At 45.5% G+C, this 16,297-nt stretch overlaps 1 protein-coding gene across 1 annotated transcript in view; it reads right to left on the minus strand.

The window, feature by feature from the left end:
- PROSER2 (proline and serine rich 2) overlaps positions 1 to 16,297 on the minus strand; it is a 47,809-nt gene that overhangs the window by 16,620 nt on the left and 14,892 nt on the right. The window contains exon 2 of the mRNA XM_023223256.2: positions 2,434 to 2,652. Within this exon, the coding sequence (XP_023079024.2) occupies positions 2,434 to 2,571 (138 nt within the window). The 5' untranslated portion in view covers positions 2,572 to 2,652. The remainder of the gene's footprint in view (positions 1 to 2,433; positions 2,653 to 16,297) is intronic.

Consider the following 16,297-nt stretch of genomic DNA (forward strand, 5'->3'; position numbering starts at 1 on the left):
AATCCCAGCTACTTGGTGGCTGAGGCGGGAGAATCGCTTGAACCGGGGAGGCAGAGGTTGAAAAAAAAACTTTTAGTAGGCTGGGCGTGGTGGCTCATGCCTATAATCCCAGCACTTGGGAAGGCTGAGGCAGGAGGACTGCTTGAGGTCAGGAATTCTAAAAGAGCCTGTTCAACATAGCAAGACCTCATCTCTACAAAAAAATTTTAAAAATTAGCCAGGTGCGGTGCTGCCGCACCCGTTATCCCAGCTACTTGGGAGGCTGAGGCAGGAGGCTCACTTGAGCCTAGGAGGTCACGGCCACAGTGAGCTATGATCGTGCCACTGCACTCCCACCTGGGTAACAGAGCAAGACCTTGTCTTAAACAAAAACAAAAATCCACTTTAGTTGTCATTTAAAGTTAAATGCCATATTCTCTCATTTTGCTAGTTCTAAAGGAAAGTGCACAACTGTGAAATGACAAATTTCTTATTTCTCCAGCTCAAATTCTCCAGCTCAATAACTGTCCCTGGAGGAAAATGCCTGAAAACAGTTAACAGGCCTGAGGGGAAGGCAAGGAAACACGACCAGAACATTCCTCCAACATCCGGAGGAGAACAGGTCTAAGGCAGAATACGGCAGAACTGTGTGATCCCAAACACACACCATGCAGACGTAACTTCATTATGAGTGGGCTTTACAATGCTGTTTCCATTATTCTACCCTATGATATACAGGGACAGGCACAGCAGGGAACAGACAGAGCACGGCGGGGAACAGAACATCACATATACCACAGGAGTGCTACTGGATGATTTAACGGATAGGAAAGAACTGGGTAGAACAGGAATCCTTTAATTTAAAACCAAACTCATGCCCATAAAACTGACAGAATTAAGAAATGTATGCAATACAGAGGAGGAATGTTCCCTTTTAACACCTCACCTTTAGCGATCAAAGAACCTCTACAAAGAAGAGAAGGAGGCGGAAGGAGGAGCATGGATCCAAACAGGATGGGGTGGCAGGATGAAGGGGAATGGCGCCTCCCATGGACACTAACAGGACACCAGGGAAGGAGAAGCCGACACCAGCGCTGCTCTGGTGCTGGGCATTTCTTTGAGACGGAGTCTTGTTCTGTCACTCAAGCCGGAGTCCGATGGTGCGATCTCAGCTCACTACAACCTCCACTTCCTGGTTCAACTGATTCTCCTGCCTCAGCCTCCTGAGTAGCTGGGATTACAGGCACGCACCACCATGCCCAGCTAATTTCTGTATTTTTAGTAGAGATGGGGTTTTGCCATGTTGGCTGGGCTGGTCTCCAACTCCTGACCTCAGGTGATCCACCCGCCTTGGCCTCCCAAAGTGCTGGGATTACAGGCGTGAGCCACCGTGCCTGGCCAATCAAATAATATTTATCGCATATGACCATAATGGTTTTAAAAAAGAAAATATGTAAGTGGGGGTCTAGAAAATTCCGTCATTACTAGTAACTACCCCATACCAAGTATATCTAGCTTCAGCATAACTGGGGCTAATTTTATGGCACAGTGTATCTGAGGGAAACTGGTGCTCCCACTGGAGGAGAGGACCCCAGAGGCGTCCCCAGTGGTTCCTAGTGAGGCCCGGGGGGTCGATTCTCTCCTGTGTTCCTCCCTCTAGGAGTGAGTGTCATGGTCTCTCCTCTCCTGAAAGATGAATGTCCTCACCAGGGAAAGTACGAGATCCTCTCAACTTTACAAACTCTTTTTGTAAAGTTCCCAAAGCTATGCAAGGGTCTGGATTCTGAGAAGGATACAAAAGCATCTTTACTTGCACAGAAGTGAAACATCTGCTTGAGCGGGCGGGGCGTGGTGGCTCACGCCTGTAATCCCAGCACTTTGAGAAGCCAAGGCGGGCAGATCACCTGAGGTCAGGAGTTCAAGATCAGCCTGGCCAACATGGCAAAACCCTGCCTCTACTAAACATACAAAAAAAAAAAAAAAATTAGCCAGGTGTGGTGGCACGTGCCTGTAATCCCAGCTACTCGGGAGGCTGAGGCAGGAGAATTGCTTGAACTGGGTGAAGCAGAGGTTGCAGTGAGCCAAGATCGTGCCACTGGACAACAGAGCGAGACTCTGTCTCAAACAAACCAAGAGGGAACTGTGTTTATCTTGTGAGCTCTTGAGCAGCACTCCTGCCTGGGCTGGTTTCTGCCCGGGGCCTGGTCCTGCCTAGGTCTAAGCAGCCATGAGTTACTGGCCATAGCGAGGGATTTGCCCCATGACTACTGGTAATGCTCTGTATTTGTGCAAAATTTAAGATGATTAAAAATAACCATTTCACAAAGAAGTATTCCCAAACATCAAGCTATTGACCCAAAAAGATCTGGTAAGATATTCCCTCAAGGGAGAGGGACTGAGGCAAAATCCACCAACCGAGGCGCAAGAAAGCATGAAAAAAAAACTGTCACTCACCAAAGTGAAGCTTCTGGAGCGAGAGCTGCTGCTTCGACTCTCCAGGCTGCCGCCTCTGCTGAAGGCTCGGAGCCTGCAGTTGGGGGACGTGTCCGAGTTCATGTCAGATGCGTCTGATTTCTGGTGGGTTACAGGCATCTCCACAGAGTCATCAGGGCTGGCTCGATCACAGGAAGCAGGGCAGGAGCCAGCAGCCCGTTCTGCGGCAACAGCTCACTCCTAGAGACACCAAACACGAATGACGATGGTCAGTGAGCCTAGACTGGAAAACGCCTCCATCCCTCAAAACCATGGCTTAGATGCATCTCCACCCTCAGACTCAACCATTAGGGTAAAGGGGATTGGGAAACGCTAAGTCAACCGGTTTGAGGATGCTGACTGCCACTTCTCTTTTATATTAACCATTCTGAAGACACAAGAATAATTTTAAAAAAAATTTTTTTCAGAGATAGTCTTGCCATGTTGTCCAGGCTGGCATTGAACTCCTGGGCTCCAATGATCCTCCTGCCTTGGCCTCCTGAGTAGCTGGGATTACAGGCACAAGTCACCATGCCCAGCCGGAATAATCTGAAGGAAAGATGGGTATATTCAAGATGACTTTGCTGCTGGAAATATGACAGAATAATGCGGCATCTTCCTCTGCACTTCCAAGCTCTTTCACACTCAGGCTCTCCCTGGCTTCTGTCTCAGACGCCATAAACTGTGGTTGCGTCTCCAGCTCTGTGACAGTTCAGACTTGAGAGGAGGTGACAAGAGCTAATGTGTTACCACTGGGAGCCTGGCTGACATCTCTGAAACTGAAGACTCTACAGAAACCTCATGCTATTGCAATGTTTTCAGAATAAGTAGAGTACCCCAGGTTAATACTGTGAGGAATTCACATCTTTACTTCCAGGAGCAAAGACACTGAAACTGTCCCCTGTAAGCCGCTTAATTTCATATAGTCCTCTGACCGTTCCCCAACCTCAGCTACCTTTTTTTTGAGATAAAGTCTCACTCTGCCAACCAGGCTGGAGTGCAGTGGTAAAATCACAACACACTGCAGCCTTGACCTCATGGGCTCAAGCAGTCTTCCCACCTCAGCCTCCTGGGTAGCTGGGACTACAGGCATGCATGACCACAGCCAGCTTATTTTTTTGTAGAGACAGGGTTTCGTCATGTTACCCAGGTTGGTTTTGAACTCCTGAGCTCAAGTGATCCACCTGCCTTGGCCTCATACAGGCGTGAGCCACCACGCCTGGTCCTCTGACCCTTTTAGCAGGAAATCCAGCCCAGCCCCTGAATGGCGTGTTCAGACAGTTCAACAGAACCTTCTAGAAGAGCAAAGAAGACTCATAGGAATAAGCCTCTTGCTGATTAATGGAAACATGGCCATTTGTGGAGAAAGTGCAATCTGCATTGAACACCTTCAGGGGAACCCTGTCATTTAAGACCTCAAGCATTACCATGAAAACCTCTGAGAAACCTTACAGACAACTCTGTAAAACATGAAAAAAGAAACACATTTCTGCTCAGTTGGTACACATCAAATGGCAGTTAAGAGCAAGGCTAGGAAACCATGATATGCATATACATAAATTTGCCACTACTCCAAATAGTAAAAAAAAAAAAAAGACACAATCAATGGTCCTAGGAGAGCTGGTGGGCTATGGAGCCAGGAGAGAAAGCCAGCAGCTCCCTTCCTTCATCTTCTCCGTACACTCCCAGAGGCCCTGGAATGACCTAGATGGTGTCGCACACAAAGCCCTCCTTTCCCCGTCCCACCACTGGGATGGGAGCAAATGGCCACACTCGGGTGTACAGAGCAGCTCAAGTAACCAGGTCTTTCCGCCATTCCCCTGAAAGGGCCGGTCTTGCCAAACGCCAGAGCCACATTACGTTAATCAGCGCCCATCCCTAGACACAGGGGCTTGCAGCCTCGTCACACAAATGAGCCATGGAGATGTCTCCGACGTCTCCCCTCCCTGCCACTCACAGGCGCCCAGCCGCCGAGCCCTGCAGACTCTTCCTTCACAACGTCAGTTGTACCCACTTCCCCTCTGGTCGCACATCCAAGTTCAGGACCATTTTGGCACACGCCTACGTTATTGCCACAGCCATTGTCTTCATCTGTTTTGTGCTGCTGTACAAGAAACAAACGTATTTGGCTTGTGGTTTGGGAGGTTGGGAAATCCAAGATCCAGGGCCACATCTGCTGAAGGCCTTCCTGCTATGGGTCCTGCTGTACCCTCACATAACGGAAGGCGTCACTGGAGAGAGAGCACAAGAAAGGGCCAAACTGGCTTTTACAGTGAACTCGCTCCTGCAATAACAACGTGAAAATGTTCATCACCTCTTCCTGTCCCCGCCGCTCAACATGGCCATGCTGGGGATTAAGTTTCCAACACGTGAGCTTTGGGATACACGTTCCAACTACAGCTGCCACCTGCTGTCCTCCTCACCTTCTCCCTCTTCTCTACACTTCTGCCGGATTCTCCAGTTGGATTAATCTTGAAACACCACTTAATTGTTACCTCTCCCCCAAAAGCAGTGAACTTTAACCCATTCCCAACAGGCCTGAGAACCAAAGTTTCAGCCTATCAGTCATCACCTGCTTCAATCTGAACCCTATTTTCCTTTCTAGCCTAAGCATATTCTTTGATGCTGTTTTCCTACCTCACCTTGGGGAGATTCCAGGTACTAGAGAAAGGCAGATGAATCAGGCTTCCCTTCCTGATAGAGGAGCCCATCTATGCACTGATGCTTCACCCAGGCAATGGATCAGAAGCTCTTTGGGACTCAGACCCAGACCTACAGAACACATTTATGGGGGTAAAGGCTGGGAGTGTGTGTTTAAGGAGTTCCACAAGTGATTCTGCCACATAGCACCAACTCTAAGGGAAGACAGATACGTAACAATGTTCGGTGCCATTACAGGGGGTCCAGGAGTGCCGAGGAAGGAGTGCCCATGGCTCCAGGGAGGGTTCAGAGACTTCACAGCAAAGGTGACAACTCAGCCAAGCCCTAAGATTTAAGGAGACAGCTAAACTTTTTTTTTTTTTTGAGACAGAGTTGTGCTGTGTCGTCCAGGCTGAAGTGCAATGGTGCAATCTTGGCTTACTACAAGCTCTGCCTCCTGGGTTCAAGTGATTCTCCTGCCTCAGCCTCCCGAGTAGCTGGGATTATAGGTGCCTGCCACCACGCCCGGCTAATTTTTGTATTTTTTTTTTTTTTTTTTTGAGACGGAGTCTCGCTCTGTTGCCAGGCTGGAGTGCAGTGGCGCGATCTTGGCTCACTGCAACCTCTACCTCCCAGGTTCAAGCGATCCTCCTGCCTCAGCCTCCCAAGTAGCTGGGACTACAGGCGTGCGCCACCACTCTCAGCTAATTTTTTTAATCTTCAGGAGAGATGGGGTTTCACCATGCTGGCCAGGATGGTCTTGATCTCTTGACCTTGTGATCCACCTGCCTCGGCTTCCCTAAGTGCTGGGATTACAGGTGTGAGCCACCGTGCCCAGCCGAATATTTGCATTTTTTAGCAGAGACGGGGTGTCACCATGTTGGTCAGGCTGGTCTCAAACTCCTGACCTCAGGTGATCCACCCGCCTCAGCCTCCCAAAGTGCTGCGATTATAGGCGTGAGCCACTGCGCCTGGCCCATTAAACAAACTCTTGAAACAACACTTTGACATCGCCCACTCCTATGGGCATTCCTAACAGAGAAAAAAGAATCAACAAAGATGTGGAAATATACGCCTGTTTGAAAAATGGTGAGTGCTCAGGATAAAGCAGTGAACTCAGCTCAAGCTCAAGATACAACACGGGTTGCAAAACAGGTAGAGAGAGGTGCAAACTGGGGGGATGAGGTCAACTGGACCCCAGCAAATGCAGCTTTGATTTCTGAACTTTGCCTACAGGTGGGGGGCACCAAGGGAGTTTTACACCCCGCAGAGGGGCAGAATCCACTTACAGTTTAGAAGGGCGACTCTGACCATGGTCTGAAGCGTGGGCAGAACCAGGAGAAGGCCCTGAAAGCAGTGAGGCTAACTGAACACCACATACTGTTTAAAAAAGAATGAGGTGGCCCCTCCATCTCCATGACATTCTGTGAGTGGAAAAAAGCAAGGGAAAGAACGGAGTGGGGGGCCGGGCACGGTGGCTCACGCCTGTAACCCCAGCACTCTGGGAGGCCGAGGCGGGCGGATCACTTGACATCAGGAGTTTGAGACCAGCCTGGCCAACACGGTGAAACCCTGTCTCTACTAAAAACACAAAAAATTAGCCGGGTGTGGTGGCAGGCACCTGTAATCCCAGTTATTTGGGAGGCTGAGGCAGGAGAATCGCTTGAATGTGGGAGGCAGAGGTTGCAGTGAGCCGAGATCGAGCAAGACTCCGGCTCAAAACAACAACAACAATAACAACAAAAACAGACTAAAAACCAGCCACTGACTCCATCGACTAAGGTGACCTTGTGAAGGTGGGTTAGAAATCACAATACAGTGGGCTGTGCCGGGAACAGCAATCCTGGAAGCAGATGATTAGTGGTTTCTGAATTTGGGTTGAAAAGAGAAACAGAAAAGAGACCAGGCAATAGCTGTAGAGGAAAATGGGGTTAAAGAAAAGCATTTTGGAGCATATATATATATATATATATATATATTTTTTTTTTTTTTTTTTTCTAAGAATAGGAGACACTTAAGCCTAGTCATGAGCTACAGGAAAACGTAGGGGACAAGAGAAAGTAAAACCCTGGAAAGGCTGGGAGTGGTGGCTCATGCCTGTAACCCCAACACTTTGGGAGGCCGATGTGGGAGGATTGCTTCAGGCCAGGAGTTTGAGACCAGCCTGGGCAACACAGAGGTACCCCCCTCAACCCCAACTCTACCAAAAATAGCAAAATTAGCCAGGCGTGGTGGTGCGTGCCTGTATTCATGTGAGGTGGGTGGATGGCTCGAGCCCAGGAATCTGAGGCTGTAGTGAGCTATGATTACACAACTGCACTCCGGCCTGCGTGACACAGCTGGCTATCTCTAAAACAAAACAAAATCAAATCCCAGAAACCTTCCTCTCTGGCAGTTAGCTAGACTCCATGGCCTGGCCGGAGTCTATCTAACTGTTCAAAGCTGTTCCAGTGCTGGATGAAATATAAAACACCCGTGACTGCCCACGTCCCGGGACAGGCAGGAGTAAATGCTATCATCCTAAAAAATAACCAGAGTAATGTGGAAACCAACCAAATACAACTTTTTAGGAAGAAAAAATTGATAATTAAACTTGACAGATGGGGTAAACAGAAGATCAAATATTCAAATATAGCTAGACAGAGAATGTAAGAAAGAAAAGTGATCTGAAGAAACCTATCATTGGTCCAGACTGTAGCACAGAGAGATGTGAAAACCAATGAGAGGTTAAGAAACCCAGCACAGGTTGAGAAGGGTTATGTCTACGTCTAAGGTTTGTGTTTAACTGGAGTTTCTCAGAGGGGAGGAGACCAGATGGGGCGGAAGTAATGCTCGAGGCCAGGTGCCGTGGCTCACGCCTGTAATGCCAGCACTTTGGGAGGCCGAGGCAGGCGAATCACTTGAGGTCAGGATTTCGAGACCACCTGGCCAACATGGTAAAACCCCGTCTCTCCTAAAAAGACAAAAATTAGCCAGGCGTAGGCACGCCTGTAATCCCAGCTACTTGGGAGGTTGAGGCAGGAGAGTCGCTTGAACCCTGGAGGTGGAGGATGCAGTGAGCTGAGATCGTGCCCCTGCGGTCCAGCCTGGGCAACAGAGTGAGACTCCAACTTCAGAATGAATGAATGAATGAATGAATGAATGAATGAGGTAATGTTCAAGGAGACAACGGCTAAGCGTGTTTTGCAACGGATGAAAGACACTGTGGTACAGCTTCAGTCTGAGAGTCCCCCCATCAGAACCATTCTCCATCTTTCTCTAGCCTCACTCTTCATCTTTCTCTAGCCTCACTCTCCTGGCTCAGGAGCAGGAAGGTATCAGATGGGCACCCTTGTTGTGGGGCTGCTGGTTCAGTCCAGCCAATGAGACCCCGGCATGAAAGGCAGGCTGCCAGCTCCCTGCAGGCCGGTGGGTCCTGCCGAGGACCCCAGCCTCTGCTCTTCCTCTCAGCTCCCTCCCCAGGTTCCACGGCTCCCTCCCTTTTCCCCAGGGCCCCAGGGGTGCTAACAGCTACTGAGTGTCGCTGTCCTCTAGGTACCGAACCATCCTCTGTTGCTTTCCCTAACCCTGCCTATATTTTTTGTAAATAATCTATTAATTAAACTTTCCTAAATTACTCATTTCTGTGTGTATCCTCTGTATCCCGCTGACTGACAAAGACATCAATCCACAGACAGAGGAATTGTCATGAATCCCACACAGAATAAAAATTTGAAATGTACTATTAGACAATCACAATTAGACAACAGAACACCGAAAACAAGAAAAAGCTAAAAGCAGCTACAAATCTCGAAAGCAGTCTCGAAACAGCAGTTACAAGGCTGTGGGGAAACAAGGTGCTCTGAGGCTCCGCTGGTGGGAGTGTAAACTGGCAGAACCCCTCCGGGGGCAACGGCACAGTATCTATCAAAATGTAAAACATATTCCCACGCACCTAGCAAGTCCATTTGGGGAAATTTATCCTACTGAGAAATTGCACACACACGGACATATGTATTAGGTTGCTACAAAAGTAATCAGGTTTTTTTCTGTTATTTTCAATGGCAAAAGTCATGATTACTTTTGCACCAGCCTTATAACGTTACTCACTGTAGAACTGTCTGTAATAACAAAAATCCCCAAAATAACCTACGTGTCTAACATAAGGGGCTGGTTAAACAGAGTACATCTATGTAACTGAATACTAATCAGCTGTATGAAGAGCAGGGAAGGTTGGGCGTGGTAGCTCACGCCTGTAATCCCAGCACTTTGGGAGGCCAAGGTGGGTGGATCACTTGAGGTCAGGAGTTTGAGACCAGCCTGGCCAACATGGTGAAATCCTGTCTCTAGTAAAAACACAAGTATTAGCTGGACGTGGTGGCTCATGCCTGTAATCCCAGCTACAGGAGAGGAGGGGTGGGAGAATCGCTTGAACCCGGGAGGCAGAGGATGCAGTGAGCTGAGATCATGCCACTGCACTGCAGCCTGGGTGACAGAGCGAGACTGCGTCTCAAAAAAAAAAAAAAAAAAAAAAAAATGAGGAAGCTCTCCATGTACTGAGAGTAAAGATCTCTGGGTATATTACTGAGCAAAAAAATGGAAAGTCTAGGACTATATATAAAATACTATGCATTGTGTAAAACCAAGAGATTACAGATTAAGAATGTATATTTGTATTTGTTATTATATGCATAAGAAACTTTGGAAGGATATACAAGTCAACAACAATTGTTGGGTGTGAGGGGTAGAAGTGAATTAAGGACAAGAGTTAAATGGAGAGGTTTTAGAAATATAATATCCTTTTCTTTTTTAGCCATATGAATGTATTACCTTTTGAAAAACTTAAAAGATATTATAAAAATATGCAAAGTGGCTGGGTGCAGTGGCTCATACCTGTAATCCCGGTGCTTTGGGAGGCTGAGGTGGGAGCATTTCTTGAGGTTGGGAGTTGAAGACCAGCCTGGGCAGCACAGTGAGACCTTATCTCTATAAGAAATTTTAAAAATAGCCAGGCATGGCGGCACATGCCTGTAGTCCTAGCTGCTGGGGAGGCTGCGGTGGGAGGATCACTTGAGCCCAGGAGTTGGAGGTGGCAGTGAGCTGTGATCATGCCACTGGACTCCAGCCTGGGTGGCAGGGCAAAGACCCTGTCTCAAACAATCAAATGCACTCAAAGAAAAGACAGATTATTTTCAAAGAAGTGATAATTAGACTGACTTATTGAAACAGCAGCAATGGAAACAATAATATTGCGGAAAAAAAAAAAAAAACCCTCAACCTAAACCTATATGTACTATAAAAACATTCTTTTTTTTGAGACAGAGTCTTACTTTGTCACCCAGGCTGGAGTGCAGTGGCATGATCTTGGCTCACTGCAACCTCTGCCTCCCAGGTTCAAGTGATTCCCCTGCCTCGGCCTCCTGAGTAGCTGGGATTACAGGAGCCACCACCGTAGCGGGCTAATTTTTTAAATTTTTTTTTTTTTTTTTTGAGACAGAATCTCACTGTGTTGCCCAGGCTGGAGTGCGGTGGTGTGATCTCGGCTCACTGCAATCTCTGCCTCCCCGGTTCAAGTGATTCTCATGCCTCAGCCTCCCGAGTAGCTGGGACTACAGGCATGTGCTACCATGCCCAGCTAATTTTTGTATCTTTAGTAGAGATGGGGTTTCACCATGTTGGCCAGGCTGGTCTCGAACTCCTGACCTCAGGTGATCTGCCCACCTCCGCCTCCCGACGTGCTGGGATTACAGGCATGAGCCACTGCACCTGGCCTATAAAAATACTCTTTCAAGAACAATGGCAAAATAGTATAGAAAATGCAAATTTCTAGAAGTTCCATTTCATCTGAAACCAAGACAGGCTGAAAAACACACACATTGACACACATATACGTATATGTATACAAACATATATTCATGAAAAATTGCTGAAAGTTTTAACTGCTGAAAACCTGTACCTCAGATTAAAAAAATGTTTGTGGAAAAAAAGACCAAGGGAAAATGTCATAAATTTCTATATAAATAAAAACAGAGTTTTAAAAAGGCTCTATTTCAGGGAGGAAAGATGTGGACTAAATAGGCGAGTAAATGTCAACAAACACTGAGTGTATCAAACAGTCCTGTTTTCTACGACAAGGCAGAGCTGAAACACGCCACAGTGACAGCACACACGGGAGGGAGGGGATCAGAGTTCTGAAGGAAGTTAAAATATTGACCAACTTTAAAATTGTATAAGCATTCATGTTAAAATTTCTAGAGAAACCACTAAAAAAAACCCAGAATATTTATCATCTAAATTACAGGAGGTGATAAATGAAATTTTGATTAAAAAATATTCCAAAAGAAGGCAAGGATAAAAGAAAAAAACAAGAGGACAAATACAAAGCACAAATTATGATAAAAATCTAAATATTTGCATAATTACATTTAATGGAAAATGATCCAATTAAAAGAAAAACATTGTCACACTGGATTTTTTTTTTTTTTTTTTTCCAAATGGAGTCTTGCTCTGTCGCCAGGCTGGAGTGCAGTGGCATGATTTCAACTCACTGCAACCTCCGCCTCCCGGGTTCAAGTGATTCTCTTGCGTTAGCCTCCCAAGTAGCTGGGACTACAGGCTCACGTCACCACACCTGGCTAATTTTTTGTATTTTAGTAGAGACGGGGTTTCACGTGTTGCCCAGGTTGGTCTCGAACTCCTGAGCTCAGGCAATCCACCTACCACGGCGTCCCAAAATGCTGGGATTACAGGCGTGAGCCACCATGCCCAGCCTTTAGCACACCTTTCTTGGCAACTGATATATCAAGCATGAGAATATAGAGGACTTGAACAATACAATGGTAAGTTTGATCTAATCAACATTTTTTTTTTTGAGACGGGAGTCTCGCTCTGTGGCGCAGGCTGAACTGCAGTGGCGCCATCTTGGCTCACTGCAAGCTCTGCCTCCCGGGTTCAAGGGATTCTCCTGCCTCAGCCTACCAAGGAGCTGGGACTACAGGCGTCGCCACCACGCCCGGCTGATTTTTTGTATTTTTAGTAGAGACAGGGTTTCACCTGTTAGCCAGGACGGTCTGGATCTCCTGACCTTGTGATCCGCCCACCTCGGCCTCCCAAAGTGCTGGGATTACAGGCGTGAGCCACCCTGCCCAGCTGACCTCATTAACATTTAAAACACATTATATGCAACAGCTTCACAATACACATTCTTTCAGACTCATGCAGAATACGTAGGAGAACTGATGACGTGGGGCCAGAAAGCAAGTCTTGGCAAATTTTAAGAGGCTGGTATCAAATATACATTCGTTTATTACAGAGCAATTAAATTAGAAATCAATGTACTAAAGATAACTGGAAGAACCCACGTGTGTAGGCACTAGGAATTTATACTTCTAAATAACTCTCAGAAACAACATTGGGAATTGAGAAATACTATAAGTAAATAATAGAAATGCTACATATCGAAACCTGTGGGATGCAGCTGAAACATCACTGAAATGCCTGTGACATGAGGCAAGAAGGCTGAAATTTAATGAACCAAGCGTCTAACTTAAGTTAGGAAAAACCCAAGAGAATAAATGCAAAATCAACAAGAAAACAAAGACCATATAATTAAATAAACAGAACACAGAGAAAAACAAAAAATTGTTTTTTGAAAATATTAATAAAATTGACAAACTTTCAACAGAATTGAGGGAAAAAAATAGATGAACAATATCAGAATAAAAAGTGGGGACATAACTATAGGTGCCATAGATGTTGAAAAGGTTTTCATGAACAATTTTATGCCAGCAAATTTGAAAGCATGGATAAAATGGACAAATTCCTGGAAGAATATCTCGTTAAAGCTTAATCAAGAATAAAATAAAAAAATCTGAAGTCTTTTTTTTTTTTTTTTGAGATGGAGTCTTGCTCTGTCGCCCGGGCTGGAGTGCAGTGGCTGGATCTCAGCTCACTGCAAGCTCCGCCTCCCGGGTTCACGCCATTCTCCTGCCTCAGCCTCCCGAGTAGCTGGGACTACAGGCGCCGGCCACCATGCCCGGCTAGTTTTTTGTATTTTTTTAGTAGAGACGGGGTTTCACCGTGTTAGCCAGGATGGTCTCGATCTCCTGACCTTGTAATCCGCCCGTCTCGGCCTCCCAAAGTGCTGGGATTACAGGCTTGAGCCACTGCGCCCGGCCTAAATCTGAAGTCTTATAACCACTAATGAAAATGAATCGGCAGATAAAAATCTTTCAACAGTGAAGAGCTAATCAGAAAGTTTTGCTGGAGAGTTCTACCAAACATTCAAGGAACAAATAACTCCAACCTTACACAAACTTTTCCAGAGAAGAGAAAAAGAAGAAACAACCCCCACCATCATATGTGTGTGTGTGTGTGTGTGTGTGTGTGTGTGTGTATATATATATATATATTTTTTTTTTTTTTTTTTTAAGGCAGTCTCACTCTGATGCCCAGGCTGGAGTGCAGTGGTACAATCTTGGCTCACTGTAACGTCCGCCTCCCAGGTTCAAGCGATTCTCCTGCCTCAGCCTCCCAAGTAGCTGGGATTACAGGTGTGAGCCACCGCGCCTGGCTAATTTTTGTATTTTTAGTAGAGACAGGTTTCGCCATGTTGGCCAGGCTGGTCTCAAACCCCTGACCTCACGGTGATCCACCCGCCTTGGCCTCCCAAAGTGCTAGGATTATAGGCGTGAACCACCACACCCCGCCCCCGCTATCTAATTTTGAGGCTACTAAAACCTTGACACCAAAACCCAAAGAACATATGAGAAAGAAAAAATGACAAGCCAGTCATTTCAGAATGCAGATGCAAAAAGTCCCAAATAAAATTATTAGTAAACTGGGTCTATAAACCAAATAATGACAAAGAAGAGTTAATTCCAAGATTGTAAGGCTGGCATCACATTAATTTTCCAATGTGATATACGACATTAACAGGTTAAATGAGAAAAGCCATTCAATCATCTCAAAAGATGATGAAAGAAGCATTTGAGAAACTTAAAATTATGCAGAAATGTGTTTAAAACTTCACAAATTAGGAGGAATTTTTTTTTTGTTAACTAAATAGAATTTTTTTCTAATGACAGCAAATGATGATGGGTGTAGTGGCTCACACCTATAATCCCAGCACTCTGGGAGGCCAAGACAGGAGGATCACCTGAGGACAGGCTTTTGAAACCAGCCTGGCAAACATGGCGAAACCCCATCTCTACTAAAAATACAAAAATTAGCCAGGCATGTAGGAGTGTGCCTATAGTCCCAGCTACTCGGGAGGCTGAAGCAGGAGAGTTGCTTGAGACTGGGAGGCAGAGGTTGCAGTGAGCTGAGATTGTGGCCACTGTACTCCAGCCTGGGCGACAGAGCTAGACCTTGCCTCAACATAAATAAATAAATAAATAAATAAATAAATAAATAAATAAATAAATAAACAAACAAACAAATAAAATGAAAATAAAAATAAATGACAGCTAACACCATACTTAATGGAAAATATTAAAAACCATTTCTGTTTTCACCACTGCTATTGCATATTGTATTTTAAGTCTTTTTTTTTTTTTGAGACAGAGTCTCACTCTGTCGCCCAGGCTGGAGTGCAGTGGCATGATCTCAGCTCACTGCAACCTCTGCCTCCCAGGTTCAAGTGATTCTTCTGCCTCAGCCTCCCAAGTAGCTGGGATTACAGGTGCCCCCCACCCCCCACACCTAGCTAATTTTTGTGTTTTTAGTAGAGATGGGGTTTCACCATGTTGCCCAGGCTGGTCTTGAACTTCTGACCTCACGATCCGCTCACCTTGGCCTCTCAAAGTGCTGGGATTACAGGCATGAGCCACCACACCCAGTCAAGGAGTTAATATAAAGTAGTAGTAAGTAAAACACAAGGCACTGGTACTAGGATAGACAGAGCAATGAAACAGACTGGAAAGTTTTATTTCTATCCTACAGAAATCGTTTGATATAAATTGCAAGTATTTTTTTTTAATTTGTAATACGACCTAAAGAATTTATTTTTATGTAGCTGAATGTATCAATCTTTTTGTTTATAGCTCGTGTTTTTGCAAATTTAGGCCTTTCCTATTCTAAGAATATAGAATATACCTCTCGAATTTCTACTAGCATTTTTATGGTTTCATTTTTCATATTTAAATATCTGATCTGCCTTGGATTTATGTCAGTGTCATGTGTGGAGTAGAGACCTGTTCCTGGCCCTCAAGCCAAGGTTACCCGACAGCTCCAGTGCCAAGTACTGAAGGATCCATCTCTTACCACTATTTTGAAATACTAATGTTATTTGTACTAAATGTTTACATGATTTTGGTTCTACTTCTGAATTTCCTATTTTGCTCTATTAATCTTTCTATTCATTAGCACTCAAAAAATACAAGTTATAAGACGAAAATTTCAATGCATCTGTCTACATAAAAATTAAGGACGCCATAGACAACATTAAGAGAAAAGCGGCCAGCTGGTAGAAGATATGTACCATGTCTAATACGCGTAAGGAACTGATAGCTAGAATGTAAGAAAATCTTCTAAATTAATAAGAAACTCAGAAAAAAATAATGAACAAGGAATATGATTAGACAGTGTACAAAAGAGAAAACCAGATGATTACGAAGTACCAGACCGATGTTCAACCTCACTAGTGAACAAAAAAAGTGCAAAATTTAAGCGAAAACTACAATTCATTTTTTCATACCTACTGGAGTAGCAAAAATTAGACAAACAATAACAAGTGTCAGCAAGAACGTGGGGCAACCTTTGTGAACCTGCTGGGAGTGAATTCACACAACCGTTCTGTAGGGCAACTGGGCAGTACTTAGAGAAACTAAGTGTGTCCTATGAGCCACACATCCCACTGCTCAGCTTTCACTCCAGGGGAGCTCTCTACTAGGAACACATGGAAACACTTGCCGGGATGGGTATACAGTGTTGCTTGCTGTTGAGAAGAGTTGGTGGCAGTCCAGGTTCTTCGCCTACTATGAACTTTCTATAAGTAGAGACGTGGTAAATGCTTACTATGGAATCCTGCACATCAGTTAGATCAGCGGGATGAGGCCACGTACAGACCTTCAAAGCATTCAAGGAAAACTCAGAGTTAGATTCTTAGCACAATTCTATTCATGTACATTTAAAACCCAGCGCTGTGTTTCACACGCATATCCAGGCTCGCATGCCAGTGGTGAGTCTGGGGGGTGAGTGTGTCGGGGGGAAGACCTGATTGTTCCAA

This window comes from Piliocolobus tephrosceles, chromosome 9, assembly GCF_002776525.5.
Source record: "Piliocolobus tephrosceles isolate RC106 chromosome 9, ASM277652v3, whole genome shotgun sequence".
NCBI lineage: Eukaryota > Metazoa > Chordata > Mammalia > Primates > Cercopithecidae > Piliocolobus > Piliocolobus tephrosceles.